The following is a 23,742-nucleotide window of genomic DNA, read 5'->3' on the forward strand; positions in this document are numbered from 1 at the left end:
GGTTGTGTATGTCAGGAAGCACAGTGCTATGCAAGGGAGGTTAGGGAGTAAATACACAGCAAATACTATGAAAAATGTACATTTGTGTTTGAGAGAGTTGAAGAAAAGGAGGAGGACCACAGCTCCTATCAGAAAAAAAGCATAACAGAGAAATGTGAAAGAGCTCATAGATCTTCCCATCTCAAAAGAAAAAATTGCTCACAAGTATCCAGGAGTATTTCTTGGTCTTAAAGATGAAATACATAAAGGAAAATTGAAAATGCAGACCACAGACCTGGCATTCTTGTTCGCATCTGCTCGGAGCATTTTCACAGCCACCAGGACAGGCTGGTTGGCACTGACATCTAGGGCAAAATCTTTGTCTTTGAATTTTTCCATTCCCTCCACTTCACAGAGATGAACCTAGACAAAAGTCATCTAGTCTCAGCATCATCATTTCTCCTGAAGATGTCTCAGTACTCTTGCTGGGCATTTCCTGGAGATAAACTAACTCTTACAACTCAGGCAAAATAATCAAAAGACCGATAAGAAGATATGTGCAACATATCTTTGATTCAAATAATGGATACAATTAAAAGCAGTGGTAAAGTACCCAGCTAATGTGATACATTGCTTTTATATTCCTTATAAAAGAAATATACATTGATTGGAACATTGCAGAAGTGAATGAATGAATCAATAGCATAGTATTTTGTTACATTATAGCTCACTATAAAATGTCATTCAGTATATGTGCTTGAACTCTGATTCATTAGTTACGAGATCATGCAAAACATAAAACACTTTGCTAAGGTAATATTTTAGTATGGGGTTCAGCATTGTAAGTAACTCCTGTCTATTAGTAACAATCTAACAGGTAACCCAGAGGACATATTGACTATATATAACTCTAAGAACAGATGCCACGGACCCCTCCACCTCTTCCAACAACAGACTTACCCAAGGAGAGACAATTAGACACACACTGAAAACCAATAGCACATTCTTATGAAACCAAGTATTCTACTTGGAGATTAGATGGCAGGGTTGAGGAGTTTCTGTTACAACTCAAAATATTGCTTTGAGTTCTCAGAAAGTTCATGAGACTGATGCAAGAGTAAAAAGTTTAATATTACATGCATCACTCTGAGGGCAATTGAGAAGAGTACTCCTCCTTATCTTAGTTGGTGATTCATTCCCTAGTGGGTGATTCTGGGACCAAATGCAGGGGCGAGGTTGTTTTTAACCATTTTACATGTAACTCCCATTAAAAGGAAAAAACAAAATAAAGTGTCTATCAGGCAGCAGGGTGTTTCTGGATAGTTCATAAAAGATGATCGCATCTTGTGGTCCCCACCCTCTATAACCTATTATAACAATTTTTTGGAAATACTAAATACTTTTGAGGATATCTGTCTTGCCTGCCTTAAAAATTCCTGTAGAAATCAGAAGCCCCAGGAACTCCACAGCTATTTGACAAAGAAGAGGTTGACCCCAAAACTAGTCTTCCAGAGAACAATGCAAGGAGAGATAAGTAAAAGATATTCAGTTGTGAATCCACTTCCAGAAGAGACACTTTGTTCCACTGACTACTTTTATTCAACTACTCCCTTTGAGCTACTGAGGACTAGAGATCCCACTCAAAGAGTTAACTCACCTCCCCAAACTGGCCTTCTCCCAGCTTCTCCTTGAAAGTTAAGAGTTTCCTGGGGAACTCTTCCACAGCCACGTCTTTCCCAGAGAGAAGGTCCATGGTGACAGCAGGCACTGAGTATGTGTTGCCTCCTGTCACTCCCTGGAGGTTCACGATGTCAGCCTCTGCATAGTGGGGCACTCCCTCAGGGCCACTGGGCTGGGCTGGCTTCACAATGCCACCGCAGCCTGGGAAGACAAGGACAGCAAGTCTCATTCCAAGGAGGCAACTTTGGGGCTCTCTTCAAGGAAGAAAATCTGAGAGGAGGGCTAGAACACGCCCCGATGACAGCCTGTCTTACTTGGTGACAGTCTAACTTGGAGAATGGTTTTACTTTCTCTAGAGACTTTGTGGCCTTCAGAATGTAGGCCACCATATTATCTCTCAGTCTTCTCCTTGTAATATATGGTCATTAACAACTGCCTTAGTTAACCTTGCGGCATTATGTGGCAAAGCTATGAGAAAGCTCATGGTATATCAGGATGGGAATATTAAAGGCTGATGGTTTAATAACTTTTTTTTTTAAGTGTTAAGACACTCATTGATTTAAGAACCCATTTTAGGGAGTAAAAAATTTTTCAGATGAAATTTATGTGATATGGTTTTAGATACATTCTAATTCTAAAAATATTAAAATATGAGGTAGGGAATGTTTTAGACTTCAGAAAATAGATAAATTACTTCAATTCAGCCTAGGAAATAAATCGGTTTATATCCCTTATTCTTGCTGTCTATGAGATTATCTGACTTTAAAGGGCTCTTTCAATGTCTTCTATTCATTGAATGATAAAATGGATGTCAGTTTCTTTTCTTCCTTCTAAGAGATCCCTTCAGGCTCCTTTTAAAAAAATCCTATGCACTCATATTTAGTCCTGTCTGCTTCTACATGCAGCTCAGGCTAAGCTCCTTTCTCCTGAACACCACAAGTCCTCTTCTACTGACTTAGGTCACTCAGGTTGATGACCTTTGTGGAAAAGCTGCTTTAAGCTTCAGGGGTGACCCCAGCTTCTCTTCTGATGTCACTCTGCAGCATTTTTAAAAAGGACATTGGCACTATTTTACCTGTGGTATTGTTTTACCTCAATGCTTTTATTGAGAAAGGCAAGAAATATTTACCCTCACAATGAAGTCGCATATTATTCTAATACATGTTCACCAAAGTGAAATTAACACAAATTAGATAACTCAATAATCCCGATGTCTACAAAACTGGGAATTTCAGAACGTCGTTTCATTTAATTATTTATTTCACCAGGTGAAATTCCAGTCCCGAATTTATCCCTCACAAAGTTTGGGTGAGTATCCTATCTGGGTCTTCTCACTTTCCTCATATGCACAGTGAGGTTAAATTCATTGGGTTGTTCAGGTTCTTCTTGTGTAAACACCTCAGTAATACCTATTTTCCCCCTTTCTTTCCGGTCATGTGTGCTTCTCCACACATCTTATGATCAGTAACAAAGGAGAGGTGCTCAGATTAGGCCAGGAGGAGCAACAGACCAAATCTAGAAAGAGAATGTGGACTTCTCCAGAGGTTAACATACACTAAAAAGCAGATGTGGTTAACTGGGAGCAGGAGTGTAGCACCTACATAGCACTTGTCAAAAGGTCCCCTGCCCACCAAGCCATCCTCACCTGACTCCTCCTCCCCTGGAGCAAATTCAGGGAGTTTTCGTATCAACCTAGATGGCTCCTGGTAGTCAGGGCGAAGCGGAAAGATGCGGTCATAAGTCGAGTTGGACTCCTGTTCACTTGGTGATGAGGAGCGGTTGTTATTGAACATGCTAGAATCACTAGGCAGGGAAAGACTGACTGTCATTTCGTCATCCAGCATTCTCCGGGAAGCCTGGAAGAGAATAGGAGAAGGACATGTTGGCACAAAGGGGATCACCACTTCCTCTCCTTCTTTAACCCAGCCCTTCTACTCAAGTGAAATAACCTTTTACTATTGCTAAACCCCAGAGACACTGCACATGGCAAGGATGCAATCTGGCTCTACAAATGCCTGTGTTGTAAACCTTAGAACAATCTTTCATTTCTTCAAGGCAGAATTTGGCCTCCCGATTTCTGAGCTGCCAACATTCAACTTTCTGAAGCACTTTTAAGCATCATTTTCATGATGCTGTAAGAACCTATCAGTCACCAAAAAACTTATCAATTTTATAGAATCTTCTATGTTCTATTCAATATTAGGTTTTGCTGACTCACCCTTTAGCTGCTTTGATTTTGTGTAGACAAATATTAAAATGTTCATTAACTCAATAAATGTGTATAACAATGAATCAATAGTTTACCTGATCATCCTGTAGGTTAGGATAACCACCTTCCCCCTCCTCCAACTCCATATTTTTACTAACCAAAAACAAAATGGCTACAAAATAGGACAGGAAAGTCCTAGTTGTCTGGGGATACCAAGGTGAATTACACCAATACAGGAAGAAGAACTAACCTTTTTTGTCATCTTTTCTAATATAAACTGCCTGCTCTATTAAAAGGAAAATGTCAACTTCTGCATGTGTGTGATTAGTTGGATTTAAACATGTAAAATGCTCCACTCCAACAGACACAGTTTGGGTTTTCAATGGAGAAATGTAGATGTCTATTCTTCCACTAGATTGAAAGCTCCTTTGTTGCAGTAGTATCACCAGCATTGAGCATGGAGCCCAGCAAATAGTAGGTAATCAATAAATGTTGGTTGAATCTCTCAAAGAAGAAATGTTGAGGATACCATCAAAAGTATCCTTCAAATAATGCCACAGTTTAAAGCTATGTTAAGTAATGTTCTTAGAATGTACATGTGTGCTTAAAGATTTTCCCACTTATGTCACAGGGAGAAATCCTCGGGGTCATTGCAGAGCTCCTCAAGTTATCTTACTCAGAAGGCAAAGAGGTAGAAAGAATTTTTAAAGGGCCAAGCTAAATACTCAAGAGCAAAATTTTTTCTCTCTCTTTTAACTATAAATACTCTGATCCAACATCCCTCTCCCAGTCTATGAAGATACTCCAATAGGCCTCAGAGGAAAGACACAGAGAAGTGTGATAAATTCTGCCTCAAATAAACACAAAAGAGCCCATAGATCAGAGAACACAAACCCTCCTCCAGACTGCTAAAATGCAATTCTAATAGCTTATTCAAGAAAGACACACATCTGTTTCAAACTGTACAGTGAACCCTCAGTTCACTAGCTTCACCCACTACCATCACTCCTTACTAAACTTCACCCTGGAATACCTCATTTAGACATGAGTGTGTTCCAGCATTCTCAAGAGAAAAGGTTTCAATACTCACTGATGCCATGAGACATAGCCATACCAATGAATGAGTCTATGTGGATTCTGCCATTTAGTCTTCAGTTGCTCTTTATGAATTAGAAGCTTTAATTTAGGTAAAGTGTTTTCAGACTGATAGTAGAGGTCTTTGTGGGAAGAAGCAAGGAGATCATCCCTTCCATGAAATATTCCTGCCTAAAAAAACTTAAAATAAACCTCAACCATCTCAGGAAACTGAATGTGAAACAGGTCAGAAGTAATTGCAGACTACTCGTCTGGGTTGCTCCTCCTCACTTTTCTGATTTGAGCCCCTTTTCTTCCTTCCTATATCCAAAACACCTGGAGACTCAAGCCCATTCTCTGGGTGCTCTTTCCCCTCCTCTGGAGCCTACTCCACATAGGCATTGGTCTTCCCTGAGAGCCCACCCCCAAACAAGGAGATCAATCAGGATTACCTTCTTTTCTGTTCTCTGCCCTCAGTTGGGCAGTTCAGAGCCCCACAGCTCAGTGTCTGTGATCTCTCACATTCCATGTCTATCAAGAGAATCTCATTAACCAGGGAGGATATCAATGGTCAAAGGCAGAGACACTTAATTATCAGCAGAACACAAGAGAATCAGACATTTAGCAGCAGTGCCCAGGGAGCTGCTATCTGGTGCAAGAAACCAAGAAAAGTCACAGAAATTCCATCCTTGATGGAATATATATATTTTAGAATAAAGAAATTAGCATATTTCAATATTAGCAAATTAAAGAGGTATAGAAGACTGAATACTAGTTGTGTGACCTTGAGTACATTACACTTTCTCATCAGGAAAATAATTAAATATAACTATACTCAATAAGGTTCAAATAAAATCATACATGAGGAAAAAATCTTTGCAGACTGTAAAGTGTTAAATATATGTAATAAAAGTTATTCAGATAATTTTGCCTAGACAGAAAGTCTCTGAGAAGGGACTCAGAGAAATATATAATCACAACTTTCAAGTACACTTTCAAGAAAGTGGAAATAGGATTGTGAGTAACTTGGCTTGGATGTTAATGAGGCTGGATGTTTTTCTACATACATATGCATGCACACAAACAAGCAAACAAACAGGAAAAGAAGGAACTTCAATAGCCTTGTCAGAAATTTTAGCAAGGCATTAAAAAACTGATTCCCAACTTTGGATGTGCATCAGAATCACTTGTTAAATTAAAAAAAAAAAACCAAAAAAAACATAGATGACTGTGCTCCAATCCAAAATTAGTAAATCAGAATCTTCAAGGAAAATGCCTGGATTGAGATTCAATGTGTTAGAAAGAGTTTTCTGAGTTTTCTAGGAAGGTTCCAATGTCTCTTCTAAAAATGAGAAAATAGACTTAGCTCATTCTTTTCTGACTCCTTCAAACAACAATCGTCTCCATTTCTATGCTTCTTGGTGACCTCAGTTAATTCCAACCATTTATAAATTCATGGAATTTGCCTTCGCCCAGGACACCAGAAACTTAGTAAAGGGAAGAGTTACATCCCTGTGCCATACCCATTCTGCATCTCCTCACCTTCTCTAGCATTTTCTGCCAGAACTGCCTCCAGAGGATGATGACGATGATAGCCAGGAGGATGAAGATGATGGCCACCAAGCAGCCAATCAGAATCCGAGTGTTGCTGTCGTCAACTTTAAGCATTGGATCTGTGACCCGGAAGAGAAGGCAGAGAATATAATCATCTCATGGTGCAAGAAAAAGCAATGAGTGACTGGACTGGGGACATGGAGGTAGATAGGTCCTGTTGTTTGATGACATTCCAGAGGAAGCCACTTTAATGTTTGGTCTTGCTGCTGTTTTTCTACTTTGCTCCTATATCCTACACTCTTCCTCCATGGGTCAGTAGCCTCCGTCTTCCCATGTCTCAGCCTAGAAAATGGATAGCTTTTTCAGTCTTCCCAAAATTTTGTCCTCATATGACCATAGTCTGGGTCTACAGTCCCCTGATAAGACTTCATGAAAAACTGGTGAGGAAACAGCTTCATCCTCTGCATTCTTTGAGACATGCCAAGATAGCTGAGAGTCTTCTTTGGAGATATTAAATCACACATGTTTCTCAGATTGCTGACTGGTATGGCCAGAGACTGTCTAAAGTAATGAATATGCTTTTGCATATTCATCTCCAATTAGACCAGCATTTTGTTTCTTAGACTTCTACCCCTTCATGAAAATCCCCACTATCGGCCTCAAATAGAAATGCCTCTTTCCCAATTTCCCCCAAACCCACAAAGACATAGACATGAAATAGCATGATGCTGAACAGCTCCTGGGTCAACACTGAAATCAAAGCAGAAATTAAAAGATTCCTGGAAACAAATGAAAATGAAGAAACATCCTACAGAAACCTCTGGGATGCCATGAAATCAGTTCTAAGAGGGGAATATATATCTCTACGAGCACACATCAAGAAAACGGAAAGATCACAAGTTGAGAGCCTAACAAATAACCTAAGGGAGCTGGAAAGAGAAGACCACCAAAACCCCAACTTTAGCAGAAGTGTCCAAATCATAAAATAAGAGCCCAAATATGGGGCAGAGAAGACAAAAATATCATAGAAAACATCAACAAAACAAAAAGTTTGTTCTTTGAAAGAATTAACAAGATTGATGGATCCCTAGCCAGAATGACCAAGAAAAAGAGAGGAAAAGCCCAAATAAACACAATCAGAAATACAAAAGGTCAAATCACAATGGACCCCTAAGAAATACAAAAGATTATCAGAGATTACTATGTACACCTATGTGGAAACAAACTTGATAACTTAAATGAAATGGAGGACTTTCTGACATCACACAAACTCTCTAGGTTGAAACAAGAAGACATTGAGACACTAAATAGATCAACAGCAACCCAGGAAATTGACTCTGTCATATGAAAACTACCTACAAAAAAAAAGCCCTGGACTGGATGGCTTTCCAGCAGAATTCTACAAAACGTACAAGGAGGAGCAAATACCAATCCTATTGAAAGTATTACAGGCAATTGAGAAAGATGGAATTCTCCCCAAATCACTGGCAATTGAGAAAGATGGAATTCTCCCCAAATCATTGTACAAAGCTAACATAACACTGATACCCAAACTGGGTAAAGATCCAACAAAAAAAGAGAACTACAGGCCAATATCCCTTATGAATATAGATGCAAAAATCCTCAAGATTCTAGCAAATCAGATCCAAAAACACGTCTCAAAAATCATCCACCATGACTAAATAGGTTTCATCCCCAGGATGCAGGACTGGTTCAACATTTGCGAGGCCATAAATGTAATTAAATACATCAACAGATATAAAAATAAGAAACACATGATTATATCATTAGATGCAGAAAAAGCTTTTGATAAAATCCAGCATGCCTTCTTGATAAAAACCCTCAAACACCTAGATACAGAAGGAACATACCTCAAAATAGTAAGTGACATTTACGATAAACTCACAGCTAACATATTGCTAAATGGACAGAAAATGGAAATGATTCCCCTGAAAACTGGAACAAGACAAAGCTGTCCACTCTCATCCATCTTGTTCAACATTGTGTTGGAAGTCCTAGCTAGGGCAATTAGACAAGAGAAGGGAATCAGGGGTATCCAAATAGGAAAAGAGAAAGTCAAGTTATCCCTCTTTACTGATGATATGATCCTATACCTTGAAAATCTAAGAGAATCCGTCAAAAATCGGCTTGCACTGATAAAGAACTTTGGCAAAGTCTCAGGTTACAAAATAAATGTGCAAAAGACAGTTGCATTCCTATGCACCAACACCAAGCAGGCAGAGACACAAATTAAAAGCACAATCCCATTCACAATAGCCACCAAAAAAATGAGATACCTCGGCATCTTCCTAACCAGAGAAGTGAAAGACCCTTACAATGAGAACTACAAGACACTGCTCAAGGAAATCCAAGCAGACACAAACAAATGGAAAAATATTCCATGCTCATGGATAGAAAGAATCAACATTGCTAAGATGTCCATCCCACCAAAGACAATCTACAGATTCAACACAATATTCATTGTTACCAACATCAAACAATCTACAGATTCAACACAATACCCATTAAGTTACCAATATCATTCTTCTCAGACCTGGAAATGACAATACAGAAATTTATATGGAGACATAAACGGCCACAAATAACAAAAGCAATCCTTAGCAAAAGAAACAAAGCAGAAGGTATCACACTTCCAGACTTCAAACTTTACTATAAGGTTACAGCAATCAAAACAGCCTGGTATTGGTACAAGAACAGGCATATAGACCAATGGAACAGGATAGAGATTCTGGAAGCAAAGCCTCAATTTCTCTACCAATTCATCTTTGACAAAACCTCCAACAACAACCACTGGGGAGAGGACAACCTATTCAGTCAATGGTGCTGGTAAAACTGGTTGAACACATGCAGAAGATTGAAACAGGACTCCTACCTATCACCATACACAAAAATTAACTCTAAATGGATCAAAGACCTAAACGTAAAACCTCAAACAATAAGAATCTCAGAAAACACAGGAGACACTCTTATGGAAATTGGAACTGACAACCAATTCCTGATCAGAACCCTGAATGCCCATACCTTAAGAAATAAGATAGACAAGTGAGACCTCATCAAACTGACAAGCTTCTGCAAAGCAAAAGAAACCATTAAGAGAGCAGGGAGACAGCTTACAAAATGGGAAAAAATATTTGCCAACTGTATATCTGACAAAGGCCTAACATCTAGGATCTACAAGGAACTCAAATGCGCTGAAAGGAAAAAAACAAACAGCCCCATTAAAAAGTAGGCAAAAGACATGAATCTTCAAAAGAAGATTTATGGGCAGCCAACAAACACATGAAAAAGTGCTCAGCCTCACTCATCATCAGAGAAATGCAAATCAAAACCACATTGAGATACCACCTAACCCCAGTAAGAATGGTCATCATTAATAATACAACAGATGCTGGCGAAGATGTAAAGAAAAAAGAATGCTTCTACATTGCTGGTGGGAATGCAAAGTAGCACAACCTCTTTGGAAGACAGTTTGGAGATTTCTTAAAGAACTAGAAATTGACCTTCCGTATGACGCAGCAATTCCCCTATTGGGAATATACCCGGAGGAACACAAATCATTCTACAAAAAAGATACCTGCACACATATGTTTGTTGCAACTCTATTCACAATAGCAAAAATATGGAACCAGTCATGCTGCTGATCAGAGCTGGACTGGATTTTAAAAATGTGGTACATATGCACAATGGAATATTATGCAGCCATAAAGAAGGACAAACATATGGACTTCACAGCAACTTGCGTGGATTTAGAGTTGATCGTACTCAGTGATCTATCAAAGAAACAAAGGACAGAATACATATGTTCTCACTCATAAGTGGACCTTAAACATTATAATACTATAAGAAAAGGATTGGCAGTAGTGGGAAACTGTCAGGGGAGGGGGATGGGATTGGCAGTTGAAGGAAACTGCTGGGGGAGGGAGGGTACCTGCATCAACAAGGGTACCTGCATAATCGACATTTTTAAAGCTAACCCTGAATTGTACTCCACATCTTTATAATAATAATAATAATATCTGAAGAAAAAAAAAAAGGAATGCCCCTCTTTCCCTGTTTCTACCCCCAATAATCCCTAGTTTTCACTGGGACAACTCCAGACACTGCCTCTACTTAAAAAGCACAAGGACAAATTTTCTTTTGCAAAACTTCTATTTCAAACATTTCATACTAGATGTCACTATACAAAAAGTTTAAGAAACAGTGTAAGTTCAAGGGGTTATAGTGTAGTGAAGAGAGTGAGCTTGGATCCTTAACTTTGGAAGTGGACTGTCCTAACTTTCCAAGGCTACTCATTATCCAGAGCCACCTGGCCTCCCACACAGTCAGGCTTTTGCAAATCTCCACCTTCCTTCATCCTCTAGGAGGTCCCTTCAACTTAATTTTAATATTTAGGAATCACACATACCATAGGTTGTGGGTGCCATAGGAGAGGCAGGCAGGGCTCCAGAGTTGTTGTACATTGCAGCATCTGTTACAAAACAAGGGTGAGTCAGACCCAGGGAGAAGACAGCTAGAGGTCTTTCTGAAGGCATTTGTGGCATAGCATACTATAAAATCAATGTAGTGGTTGCTACCAGGCTTTTTAAAAACTAAAATCATAAATACATTAAATAAGAATATCACCATTCATCTATATAGTAAGGACAACTTTTCTTTTGCAAAACTTCTATTTCAAATATTATATACTAGATGTCACTATCCAAAAAGTTTGAGAAACAGTTCTAAGTTTAAGGGGTTATAGCCACACATTATTGGAAAACATAGGAAACAGGACACAAATTCAGCAAAATAGACAAAGTGAGTAGACGGACATGGGACAGACATAGTGCTAAGATGTGCTTTCCTTCAAGAAAATTACGTTGTTTACAAAAACGTTTCCACTATGCCTCATTGGCCTAGCCTTTTAATTTATAAATTAAGGCTTCATCTCTACAGGTAGATTGTTGACATTGAAATGTCCTTTACTATGATGTTGCAGCTTCTGAGACTAAACCTGAAAAGTGTATTTGCCAGATTTGCCAGATTGATGTTAGCAATTAATTTTCCCTCTGATTTGTCTAATTGAGGGGGTCAAGAATTAGAATATCATTTTCCTCCTATGAGACATTCCTTCCCCAAATCCTAATTTTTCTTCTTCTTAACATTATTATATAAATAGGGAGGTATCTGGCATCTACATGCACATTTTGAGTTGGATCCTCAGGTTCCAGGGAAAGCCAGTATCATCATGAAATTGGATTTAAAGCTCAAAAGACCGCAGGAGTTGAAAGCCATAGTCCATAACAATAACCAGCTATAGAAAGATAAATATACTAATTACTCTACCAAGAGAATCTCTGAGGATGAACGGAAATCTCTTTGTCCCCCAGTTAACAGAGTGTAAGCAGCACTGCTTTTGAGTATCTCAATTTCTGCTCCCAATAGATCCTCAGATAAAATCACCATACCATTATTCTTAGATTAAATCATCAGCATAGAAAACAGGCATCAAACCTGTTTTTCTAAAACTATGCTCAATTTTCTTACCCGTACATCTTAATGAGCAAACCATCTGGAAATTCTCTTCTTTTAAAAATCAGATCAGAAAGGGTTGGTCTTCTGGTTTATCTTGTTATTAGTCTCTCCTCCACTCTTATGTCACTTTATATCTTAACTTTTCTTTCAGGCCCTATACAAGTCTCTTTCCTTTGATGCTGTCTATGGAAAACCTACTCTAGTGTCTCCTCTCCTTTTTTGATCACTTACTGTTGGTACCACATTAAACATTTCTTTTAAAAAATGATTGTATACTTTTTCCCCCATCTAAAATTTAATGGTATGGACAATGCCCTAAATGTCTTCTAGCTTTCCAACATTCAGCACAGTGTCTGACTCTACCAAACTCAATCACTATTTGCTGCTGTTGTTCTTCAGTAAAGACTAGTGCTTAGACCTTAAAATGAATCCCTAAAAGTTGAAACAAACTGAATAAAATAAACCTAACTGTATCTCATGTTAGTGACCTAACTTCACAGAGAAAATAACTATCCCACTGTTATTCCAACTGACATCAAAGTATAGTATTTTGATTGAGTATTTTTTAGCAGAATATATTCTCAAGACAAAGGAGAAAGAATTGCAAAGAAATATTAAAGTTCATCCAATAGTTATATTGAAAGTAATAATGTTGGTATTATTATTTTGAATAGTAGAATGAAGCAAATGCTGTTAACATTGTTAGAAAACATAACACTTAGCATAAACAAAAGAGATCAAAGTATAAACTAAATTTAAGTAAAAACCTTATTATGTTTCATTTGATTTGGAAGTAACAATGTGAACTCATGATTTTTCTTTTTAAATATACACATTTCCTTATTTTTCCCACTGGAAAGGTTCAAGAAACAATGACGGCCCAACAACAATGAGCATCCTTTTTGCCCAATTTGTGATATCTAAATATTATTCCTCTCTAAAAATAACCAAGGTTTCTTGAAGAAATGGTTAATTCCACCCTGGATCAGTGAAGTGCAAGATGAGCTTGGAACATCTTGTTCTTCATAGTGAGAAAATTATCAAAGGTTTATAGGGTTAGATTCAAAGAACAAAGAGTCTGCTTAAAGATGCAGACTCTGGTCAAAGACAGGACAATTTAAGTATCAAAAGAAATATAGTTCCAATAAATTCCACATGGAATTTATACAAAGCAATGAGTGCATAATGATACCAAAAAAGTGTGAAAAGCAAAGCTCATTACACATTATTGAAGGGTGCTAGAGCATCAATTCATTACTTTGAAAATTGACAATGGAAAAAAATGTAGACGTATCCTGCTCTTCTAATGTCAGCTGTATTTCAGCATAAACAAGTGCATGAAAAATAGTTCTTCTATTCAGAAGCAATTCAGCTAAAAAATGCAGAAGGAATAAAAGAATTAGAAAATTACCGTTTGGCAACCACTAATGAAATAATTTGGACAGTGATCATCATTGGAGGGTAAAGTAAAATTTCATGGGGAAACTCCTGAAACCACAAGTCAATCTTAGTTTTACTAAAAGCGAGAGTATACAACACTGCCTATTAATCATTCCTGACAAATAAATATTAAATTTGAATCAAACTAACCTCTAGATGTAACTCTCAGTCAGTAGAAATGACAGAGGATAGACGTTTGAGTAAAATGACTCCACTGAAAGCAATTAGTCAAGCCAGAATCAAATATTTTTTAAAGGAATAAATTGTTTTAGAATAAAAGATACATTGAGGAGAGATAATAAAGAAATTCACAGAGAATTCTGGTTTACCAAGCCATAGTAAGACATAATTATACAGTCAGGGATACTTGAATATGGACAGGATATGAAGGGATATTAAAGAATTTTTTAATAATAAACGTTGGATCTCATAATGGCACTATACTTATGAAAATGATGATATTTTCTTAGATGGCTTTTACAATTTTGAGTAATGAAATCAAATAATATCTCAGATTTGTTTTAAAATGCAGCAAAAAGGGAGGGTTAAGTTTAAAAATATGATAAAATGTCAATGGTTAGTAAAGCTGAGTGATGAATGGGGGGGTTACCATTCTCTTTATTTTGTGTATATTTATAAATTTTGTATTTAAATAGTTAATAATGCTTAGGTGTACTTCCTTTAACAGTACACCTATTAACTGCCTTAATTGATGTTGTTTTTAACACATTGTATTCATTTTTTTAAATTATTGCTGGGCATGGTGGCTCATCCCTGTTATCCCAGCACCTTGGATGCCTGAGGCAGGAGGATTGCTTGAGCCCAGGAGTTTGAGACCAGCCTAGGCAACATAGTGAAACCTCATCTAAAAAAACAAAAATAAACAAAATACAAAATTAGCCAGGTGTGCACCTGTAATCCCAACTACTCGGGAGGGTGAGGCAGAAGGATTGCCTGAGTCCAGGAGGTTGAGGCTGTAGCAATCTATGATTGTGCCACTGCACAACTGACTTTAAAAAAAAATTATTTACCATATAAGAAGAGTCAAGTAAATGTTCTGCTCACTTCCATTCTCATCCCTACTTCTCCATGATTAAAACTAGTCGCACAAAAGAGTCCCTCTATCCAACAACAAGAAGCTACCTAGACAAACCTACTCCTCTCAGAGAGCAACCAAAGAGAAAGTTCTGGAGTGGTGCCTTTCTCCATCACCCTGCTCCCACAACCCCAAGGAGTCCCAAGTTCCCTACCTGATTGAAAGGTGATCTCACTGAACATCATCCAGGTGTCAGCAAAATGGTATTGGCACTTGATCGCACTGGCCATTCGGTGGTGGAGAGGCACTGTGACAAACCGAGCACTGGGGTTGACATCGTCAAGGACAAGGGGGAAGGAAATGGCATTAGGTTCCCATTCATTGGTTTCAGAGCGGAAGTAGCACTGCACCTCCTTAAAGATCTTCACACCTTTAGCAAACATGTTGTTGCAGTGGACCTGTCAGAGAAAGATGTGTGAGTGACAGGCTGGCTCTGCTAAGTTGCATAGGGACACAGCACAAGCCAAAGCAGTATGATTCTAACCTGTTTCTCTGCACCACCCTTAGTGAACAGTGGTGCTCTGCAGTCTTCTGGGGACTTTCCCTTGTAGGAACTTCACAGTGGCAGTGGTAAGTTTTAGGTATACAAATCCTGAGCTGCAACCCGAGTCACCATTAAGCACTGTGTGCCCCTGGCCACCTCACTTCCTGTCGTTGGACTGCAGTTTCCTCATTTGTTAAGGGAGGGCTGTACCAGCATCCTCTTGAGTCCTTCCTTGCTCTGAACTCTCCCTCAAGTCTAAAATCCTCTCAACCATGGTTGTTGTCTACCCAGATTCAAGCTACTCTGAACTAAGGTAAGAGGAAGACTCCTATCCAACCTCTTCCTAGGTTCGTTTCAAGGCCAGTCAACTTCTTTTCATCAGGGTTAGGTGAGAAACCTGAAATAATACACAATCCAAAACAATTTCATCTTTTTTAGAAATATCACTTCCAGTGTTATATATTAACAGTTTTCAGTCAGAGATACAGACTTAATTATCTCTCTGAAATACAGTTTAGGTAAAGTCATTCTGATGAAGCCATCAAATCTTCCTCATAGACATTTTCTGAGATAAGAAAAGAAGTTCTGCTGGAAGTTAGCTTGCATACTCTTGCTTGATGCTATGACTGTTTCACTGGGATATTTGTGTGGCTTGGAAGGGTCATCACAAACAAAGATTGCACAACAGTCCCCCATAGCAATTAGCTGTATTTAACACCCTCAAAAACAGAATGTGCATATTTGTACCTAACTCAAGTGCCTTGTGATAGATAGTTCAGTAACATTTCTTCTGGCTCAATCCTATGTGAAAAATGCAGCTCTGCTGACCACCATCCCCTGAATTTAAAGACTTCACAGGTTAGAAAAGTATCATTGTCACTCTAGAAATATATTTCCCATTTCAGTTTTAATGTCTTGCTGAGACCTGACTTGTAATTTTTAACTGTTTTCACTACTCTTCTCTGGTTTCTGAATAGTCAATGCAGGACTGTAATTCAGAATTTGTTTCTGGCTGAAAAAGCAACAACAAAGATAATATTATAGAATGTTAATGACCAGAGAAACAGCAGAAATACTCTAAGAACAAAATATTAGAGCTACTAGAGATTATAAAAATCATCTCATCCAATTCTCTATTTACTAATGAGATACTAGTGTCCAGAGAGTTTTGACATGCCTATGGTCAGTGAAAAACAGAAATGGCTGGGCATGGTGGCTCACACCTGTAATTTCACCACTTTTGGAGGCCTAGTTGGGGGGATTGCTTGACCTCAGGAGTTCGAGATCAGCCTGGGTAATATAGTGAGCCCTTGACTCTACAAAAAAAAAAAAAATTAGCTAGATATGGCGGCACATGCCTGTAGTCCCAGCTGCTCAGGAGGCTGAAACAGGAGGATAAAATAAAACAAACAACGACAAAAAAGAACTGGTTCTAGAATTCTAGACTCTTAGTCCAGTGCTCTTTCCATATATTATGCCACACAGGAGTGGAGCAAATCATCTTAATTTTTCCATTTGGTTTTTCTTCCAAATGTTTTAATGATGAAAACATGTGTTGTAATACCTTCCTTAGGATGAATTAACCATTTTGGTTTAATGAGCACAAGTCAATGGAACAAGGCTAAGAAAAAAAAATCAAAGAAAAAACATGTGCATTTAAAAAATTCATTTGTATATTTTAATGGAGTATTTTAATTATATTTTAGTAGAGGAGAAATAAGAAGTATTTGCCTAAGATACAATAATATGACCACAGTTTGCCGTTGTCTCGAACTCCCTACTCAAGCAATCCTCACATCTCGGCCTCCCAAAGTGCTGGGATTTACAGGTGTGAGCCACCACACCTGGTGACTATTGAATACTTTTAGCCTGTGACATACTAGTTAAACAGGAGTTGCTAGGGACCCAGGAAGATCCAAGTCTGTTGACTACATATGCTAGGGACTCAAGAAGATCAAAGTTGACTTTGTTGACTACTTTATGGAGAGTTTAAAATACATTTGAATATTTGTGAGACCAGAAATTCTTTTAATGGCATATTATTGTAAATGCGTATGCATGTCCATAGGTACACATGGATATACACATTATTCAGCAATACAAATTTTCTCTTAAAGGACATTTTTGTTACTATGCAAGCTCCTGCCCCCCAAAAGCTGTAAGTAATGTGTTATACACAGTTACACAGACTTATATTTTACAGCTGCCAAAGAGTTATCCTTGAACAATAAATTTGCATACTGGGCATATGTTGATACCTCTGTTCTCATCTTAAATGTTTGTTCATTTAACAAATAGCTATTAAACCAATTAGGAGATATTATCATGTTAGCATCTGAGATTAATGTCATAGATATATATCTTTTTATCTAAGTTTGTATAAAGAATAACAAAATTCTGATTTACAAGGAAACCTTAACAATAGCACAGATTTCCTTATTCTGGGTCCCATGTCATCCTACATAGCTCCTTTTGAAAAGAAATAGTGTCTTCCCCCTGAACTGAAAATTGTCCCAAAGAAAGGACCATTTCTTATACACCTGTCTAATCCCAGAATCTAGCATAGGACCACATACATTTCAAACACTGTTGATAAATTATAACAAAGTTAGAAAGAAGAGGATGAATTTAGGAAACAAATACTGAATCTGAGAATTGGGTGAAAATAGTGGCAGATCTCCAATTTGTTGACCATTAGTTTTCTGCACTCAACTATACAAATTTTCTCTTAAAGGATTTTTTTTTTTTTTTTTTGAGTTTGAGTCTCACTTGATTGCCCAGACTGGAGTGCAGTGGCCGCTCCCGGCCACCGCAGTCTCGACCTGCTGGGCTCCAGCGATCCTTCTGCCTCAGCCTTCCACGTAGCCGGAATTACAGGCATGTGCCACCACGCCCGGCTGATTTTTTGATTTATTGTAGAGATGAGGTCTCGCTGCCCAGGCAGGCTCGAACCCGCGGGCTCAGGCAATCCACTCACTTCAGCCTCCCAAAGGCACGGGATTACAGGCTGAGCCACCGAGCCCAGCTAAAGGATATTTTTGTTACCATGCAAGCTCCCACCCCCCAAAAGCTGTAAGTAATGTGTTATACACAGTTACACAGACTCATGTTTTACAACTGCCAAAGAGTTATCCTTGAACGATAAATTTGCATGTATGGGGTCAAATTCACTTGCCCACTCTCTTTCCTGGGGCTTATACTGGAACCCCCTCACACTCCTTCATAAACCAGTAAGAGTTGCATGCAAACTACATAGGCTCTCGCATCTAGCAAAAAAGCTCTTCTCTCTACTATTAAAGTCCTAGTTTTCTGCAAGGTTAGAATTCAGGTTTAGCACCCAATCTGGTCACTCACTTTTTTCATAAACATTTTTCCCTTCTGCTCCTTTCTGTCTGAGACAGACTTGAGGTTGAGTAAGGGAAAATGAATAATTGAGCTAGGTACCAGAAAGCCTCTCATTTTATTAATAGAGATGTCTTCAACTTTTACATTAAGGTTGGGTTCTCCTGTGAGGACCTGCTTCAGAGAAAATGAAAGCCAGACTGTAAGCTCCCACCTCCAGTTCTACTCAGGTATCTGAACTGGCCATGCTTCATCACAGGCCCTGATTCTAGAATTTTTTCAAGCCTCTTGACTTTCATCCAACCCTTCCACAAAATTCACCCGATCCCCCTTGTGATAAAAAGCTGATAACATAACTTCTGCTATCACATTGAAGACATATTTTTTAGTATTTTACTCTCCCTCAGGTAAAATACTTATATTTTAATACAGACTTTTAGGTTTGATCATTTTAAACCTAAAGTTTTAAAACCTAAAGGGGGTGCATTTTAACCCCCCCCTACCAAAAAAATGATAATTTAATTTTATAATTAAATGATCATTTATATTTTATTTATATTTATATTTTAGACCTTATAGCAGATTTAGCCTAACCCCTCACCCCACCCCCCGCTTGAGCTTGAATCTCACCCCTTGGGTAAATAACTCTTCTGACTGGGCAGAGTCACTGGTCACCAAGATCCCATAAAGAAGACAGACTAGAAGCCTGGACCTGAAGTCTAGAGTCCTGATAATGGCCCAACCAAGAGTAACTTGGGCCTGTTTCCAGTTAAGAAAATACTATGTGTCAAAATCTTATACCTGTCCATTAATATCTCCTCCTTCTTCTATCTAAGGTGGCAGAGATGATTATAACTATAAGTGGTTAAAGCAGGCAATAAGGATATATATTGTTCATTCATAAACATGTATCAAGTCAGTGTATATTAGGTGCCAGGCACAAAGGCACGGAGATCATAAAGCAAAGTCACTGCCTTGGAGAAGCTTGAGGTCCAGCAAGAGATTCAGAAACATGCACAGATAAATGACAATAGATGAGGAAACACGAAACTCTGGGAGCAGGAGTCTAGAATTTTCTATTATAATTTCTCAGTGCAGAGGGAGTGGAAGACACACTTCCACTAGGGTTGTAAAATTATTGATATTCCTTTTTTCATTGAGAATCAGATTTGAAATGAGTCACTCACTGATAAGAGTGTCATATCTCTTGAAGTGTTGGGCAGGATATAATGATTTCCATGGGTTCTAGTCACTTTTGCCTTTGTGGGCCCCTTCCTCCATTTTATATATATATATATATATATATATATATATATAAAATGAGCCGTTTTATAGATATAAAATAGATACATTACACATAATCTATTATATATGTATATATATTGTATGTCTTATTATATATGTATATAATGTGTACCCATTATATATAATATATATATATATATATATATATATATATACACATCACACACATGTAATTATATTTGACAGCTGTGCTAGTAAAAAAGATGAATATAATCTTTGACCCTAAAAGTTTATTTTTTTTTCACCTGACATTGAAACAAATAAAGCATTTTTATGGGCCTAAAGGTATTGTGGGTTCTGCATTGTGCCATTGTGCCTACTGGATATGTCAGCTTTAATGCTGTAATTAAAAAAACCAGTTTCAACCCACTGACCTATTCTAACTCTCTTATTCACAAATGGAGAAAGACGCCCCTAGGGGCAAAGTGACCTGTGACAAGCACCTAGCTAGTTAGCAGCAGAGAATGTACTGGAATCCGGATCTGCAGGCATCAGCCTAGGCTTCTTTCTAGCATACCTTTCTCTACGATATTTTGGGCCTCCTTGAAGACGTTCTGCCAGTTCTACCACACCTGACTCCACTGACCTTCATGGTGGTGAAATTCCTGATGCGGTCAAATTCGAACATGATCTCGATGTAGCCATTGATGGCACTCTCGTTCCGCCAGCCCACGTAGTCATAGCCAGGCCACACATGGTATTCATGGGTCTGAGTGAAATCATCCAAACCAGACACTCCATCTGTCAGCTGGCCCAGCCCTTCCGTCATACTGTTCAGACCAAAGAGGAGGCGGAAAAGAGAGAGGCACTGGAGTTAATCACACTTATGGAAGAGCACCCCCTTTCTCTTCACCCTGGATGTTGTATCCTGGAGCTTATTATCCTGGAATTGAAGGATTTTCAATAATCAAGTGTATATTATAGTTCTGACATTCATCTTTCATCAGTGGAGAACTATGAATTTTATATAGATGAATTTTACAAAATATTTGACTCACCCCTTTAGCAAAATTTTAAATAATTACTATTTTGTATGAAAAGTTTTCTGTAATCTATTGTACCTAACCTACTTTTATATACTGAATATGTCTTTATATAATGACTCAACATTAAATGCGTAGGATAAACACTACAATAAATAGTAAATGTTTCCAGAGCTTGTTGAAATTTATTCTGTCTCTCCTTTAACTGTATGTTGTCACTATTCAGTGAATCAATTTCAGAGGAGCAAGTCATACTATCTTCAACCTCACATCTTCAACAACCCAATTTGATATCACACTAAAAAGGAAAAAGGTAATCTCTAAATGTAAGTGCTCATTGATATTTAATTGTAATTAAATTTGTAAAATACTAGACTTATGTAGTAAAACACATGGATTTCATGGGAGTCCCAGGTATTGGATTTTGTGTTCTACCTTGGCAGCCTTTTTGGACTTCTGAGTGTATGGCTATGTTCTGAATAACTAAGTTTGCCAGAACCTGACTGCTGAATGTGTTTATGTTAATTTGTCTCTTTGAAGGACATAAAGAGGTTCTTTTTTTTTTTTTCCTACGGAGGAACAGAGCAAGAATCCATCACGTGGAACTTCTCTTTTCTCAAGCTCTGCACTCCCAGCTCTTAGTAGAAATGTCAGAAGTTTTCCAAATGAAGAGATTTGGATAGTCACCCTCAAGTAATAATGGATGTGATCCTTGAGGTTTACAGCCAAATCAGTAATATGTAAAATGTGTGCATTGCCAAAGAAAGACTAAGGGTGATTATGCCAGCTTTACAAGTACATTTTTAAATATATTTATTAATTAAAACTATGTTTGGCAAATTATAAAATTTGACTGGCCTTATCCACAGTCACCAGTGCCTGGATCTGCCTTTCAAGGCTTTGCCATCTTTTTCTTCTCTCTACAGATCAGAAGGCTAGTAGAACATAAATTTACTTGTAAAAAATATATTTCTCATTATTCCCAGAAAAATAAATCCCATGAAAGTCTTATTAAAAAAAAAGTCTTATGAAAAGCAACACAAATGAAAAGAAATGCTTATTGAGTTTCTCCTTGGTCAAAATTAAATCAAATGGGGAAGGAAAAAGAAAGAAGAAAGAAAATTTTCCATGTTTACTTTATATACTTTAAAATTATTAGAATTACTGCAACAAGCATATATTACTCTTAAATTTTTTTATTACAAGGCATCATTTGCTACTGTGACTATGTATTTCTTAAGACCCTGATTTAGGTAGACAGGATCTCGTCACTCAGCCATCCCAACCACGTATGTTATTACCTCAATTATTAAGTGAAAGCTAATTACATCTATATTTTATAATTATTCGTTCTCTTTCCTCTGGAGTCAAGAACCATGCTTCCAGTTTACCTCCCTTATTTCTCCATTTGAATGTCCTGTCAATCTCTAAAACTTGTCAATATCCCAAACTAAATCCATCATCATCCCCTACTAAACTAAATCTTTCACCTGGATTTCCCTTTTTTTTACAAATTGTACTTCTCTTTCAGAGTCTCTGAAAGTACCTGGTCCACACTACACACTCAAAATATACTTGTTGAATGAATAAATGCCATTCTTCTTGTTTTAGTCACTTAGACTATCAGGTTTCATCTATTTTTCTCACCCTACTATCTCAGCTCCTACATCCAATCAGATTGCAAATATCCCTAAATGAATATCTCTTCCTCATTCCCATTCCCATTCCCATGGTCACAATTATGGCCTTGGTCATTAATTCTTTTTGACCTGACAGAATTTAAAACTTTTAAATATTTCTCATTACCTCCTCCTCATTTTACTCAAGATTAAGAGTGATTATGCCAGCTTTACAAATACATTTTAAATATATTTATTCATTGAAACTATGTTTGGCAAATTATAAAATTTGACCTTATCTACAGCGACCAGTGCATGCCACTTGATTAATCCATGTAAAGCACAGCTCTAGTCATGTCCTTCCCCAGTTTTATTACTTTATTACTCTGATAATGTTTATGGAGAAAAAGACTCACAACTTCTCCTCTTCCTCCTTCTCCTTATCTTGCTCCTCTTGTCCTTGACTTAAAGTTCCTCCAAAATATGGCCTTATCAGCCTTATGCTTTTCATTTACTTTGCTGCATAATATAACCCTTGGCTAACTAAACTGTTGATTTTCCCCAGACATTCCACCAAACTTACAACCATGCTATTCCCTCTGCCTAAGATTCCACTCTACCTGTGGAAGTTCTCCCCATCCTTTGGGACCCAATTCATATTGCATCTATTCTATCATGTTTTTACTGACTCTCCAATCAGATAACCTACTTGTGCATAGCATTTTACCTTTGAAAATGCTTCTCTTATGCATTTTAAATTCCTTAAGCCTCATAGCAAACAGAAGGAACATTTAGGAACACGAATCACGGTGTTTTCACTCCCAATCCTGTGTTTTCCTACTACACTTTACTCTTTCCTTAGAACTTCAGAGCAATCACAGGCAGTCGTTTGCTCATACCTTGTAGTAATTTATATCCTCCTTTAGCCCTCATTGCCAATTGTGAGCTCAAAAGTAGAATAAAAGACTTCACTATCTTTGAATACCTAACATGTCTAGCCAAATTCCTTGCACATAGTAGCAGTTGATCAACAAAAGCTTATTTAACTAAGCACAGCTCTGCTGGTCTCTGATCTCCTCTGATCCTTGAATACATGCCTGTTGGGGTGTGGCTGAGTTAAATGATGCCAAGAAAGTTTCAGCAAATGGGAAAGTACGGTGACTAAATTAATGAAAAGGAAGTGACTAGGAGTAGAAGACTGGATGAGTCAGGCCTTCAGCCAGGGAATGGCAGCTGGGGGCAACGGTTCATTCTCCACACCCTAGCCTATGGAAGACTGGGAATCCACACTCCCCTCCTGGGACTCACTAATGTCTCTCTCTCTCTCAACCCACCTCCACCATCTGGTATGGACTTCAATATGCTCTGACCTTTCTCCCAGGCTCCCTTGGCAGATAAAGATGGAGCTAAGAGAGAAAAGTATTGGAGCGGGTTTGAAGGAG

The 23,742-nt window shown here is 38.0% G+C and overlaps 1 protein-coding gene across 1 annotated transcript in view; it reads right to left on the minus strand.

The window, feature by feature from the left end:
- Positions 1-274: 274 nt before the first annotated feature.
- Positions 275-23,742, minus strand: part of DDR2 (discoidin domain receptor tyrosine kinase 2) — a gene marked incomplete at its 3' end in the record, with an annotated part of 51,231 nt that continues 27,763 nt past the window's right edge. The window contains exons 6-12 of the mRNA XM_008072068.2: positions 20,285-20,468; positions 14,722-14,965; positions 10,923-10,985; positions 6,485-6,615; positions 3,305-3,515; positions 1,637-1,860; positions 275-402 (exon numbers count right to left, since the gene is read on the minus strand). Of these exons, the coding sequence (XP_008070259.1) occupies positions 275-402; positions 1,637-1,860; positions 3,305-3,515; positions 6,485-6,615; positions 10,923-10,985; positions 14,722-14,965; positions 20,285-20,468 (1,185 nt within the window). The remainder of the gene's footprint in view (positions 403-1,636; positions 1,861-3,304; positions 3,516-6,484; positions 6,616-10,922; positions 10,986-14,721; positions 14,966-20,284; positions 20,469-23,742) is intronic.

This window comes from Carlito syrichta, unplaced genomic scaffold, assembly GCF_000164805.1.
Source record: "Carlito syrichta isolate Samal-C Ts95f unplaced genomic scaffold, Tarsius_syrichta-2.0.1 Scaffold314838, whole genome shotgun sequence".
NCBI classification, from domain to species: Eukaryota; Metazoa; Chordata; class Mammalia; order Primates; family Tarsiidae; genus Carlito; species Carlito syrichta.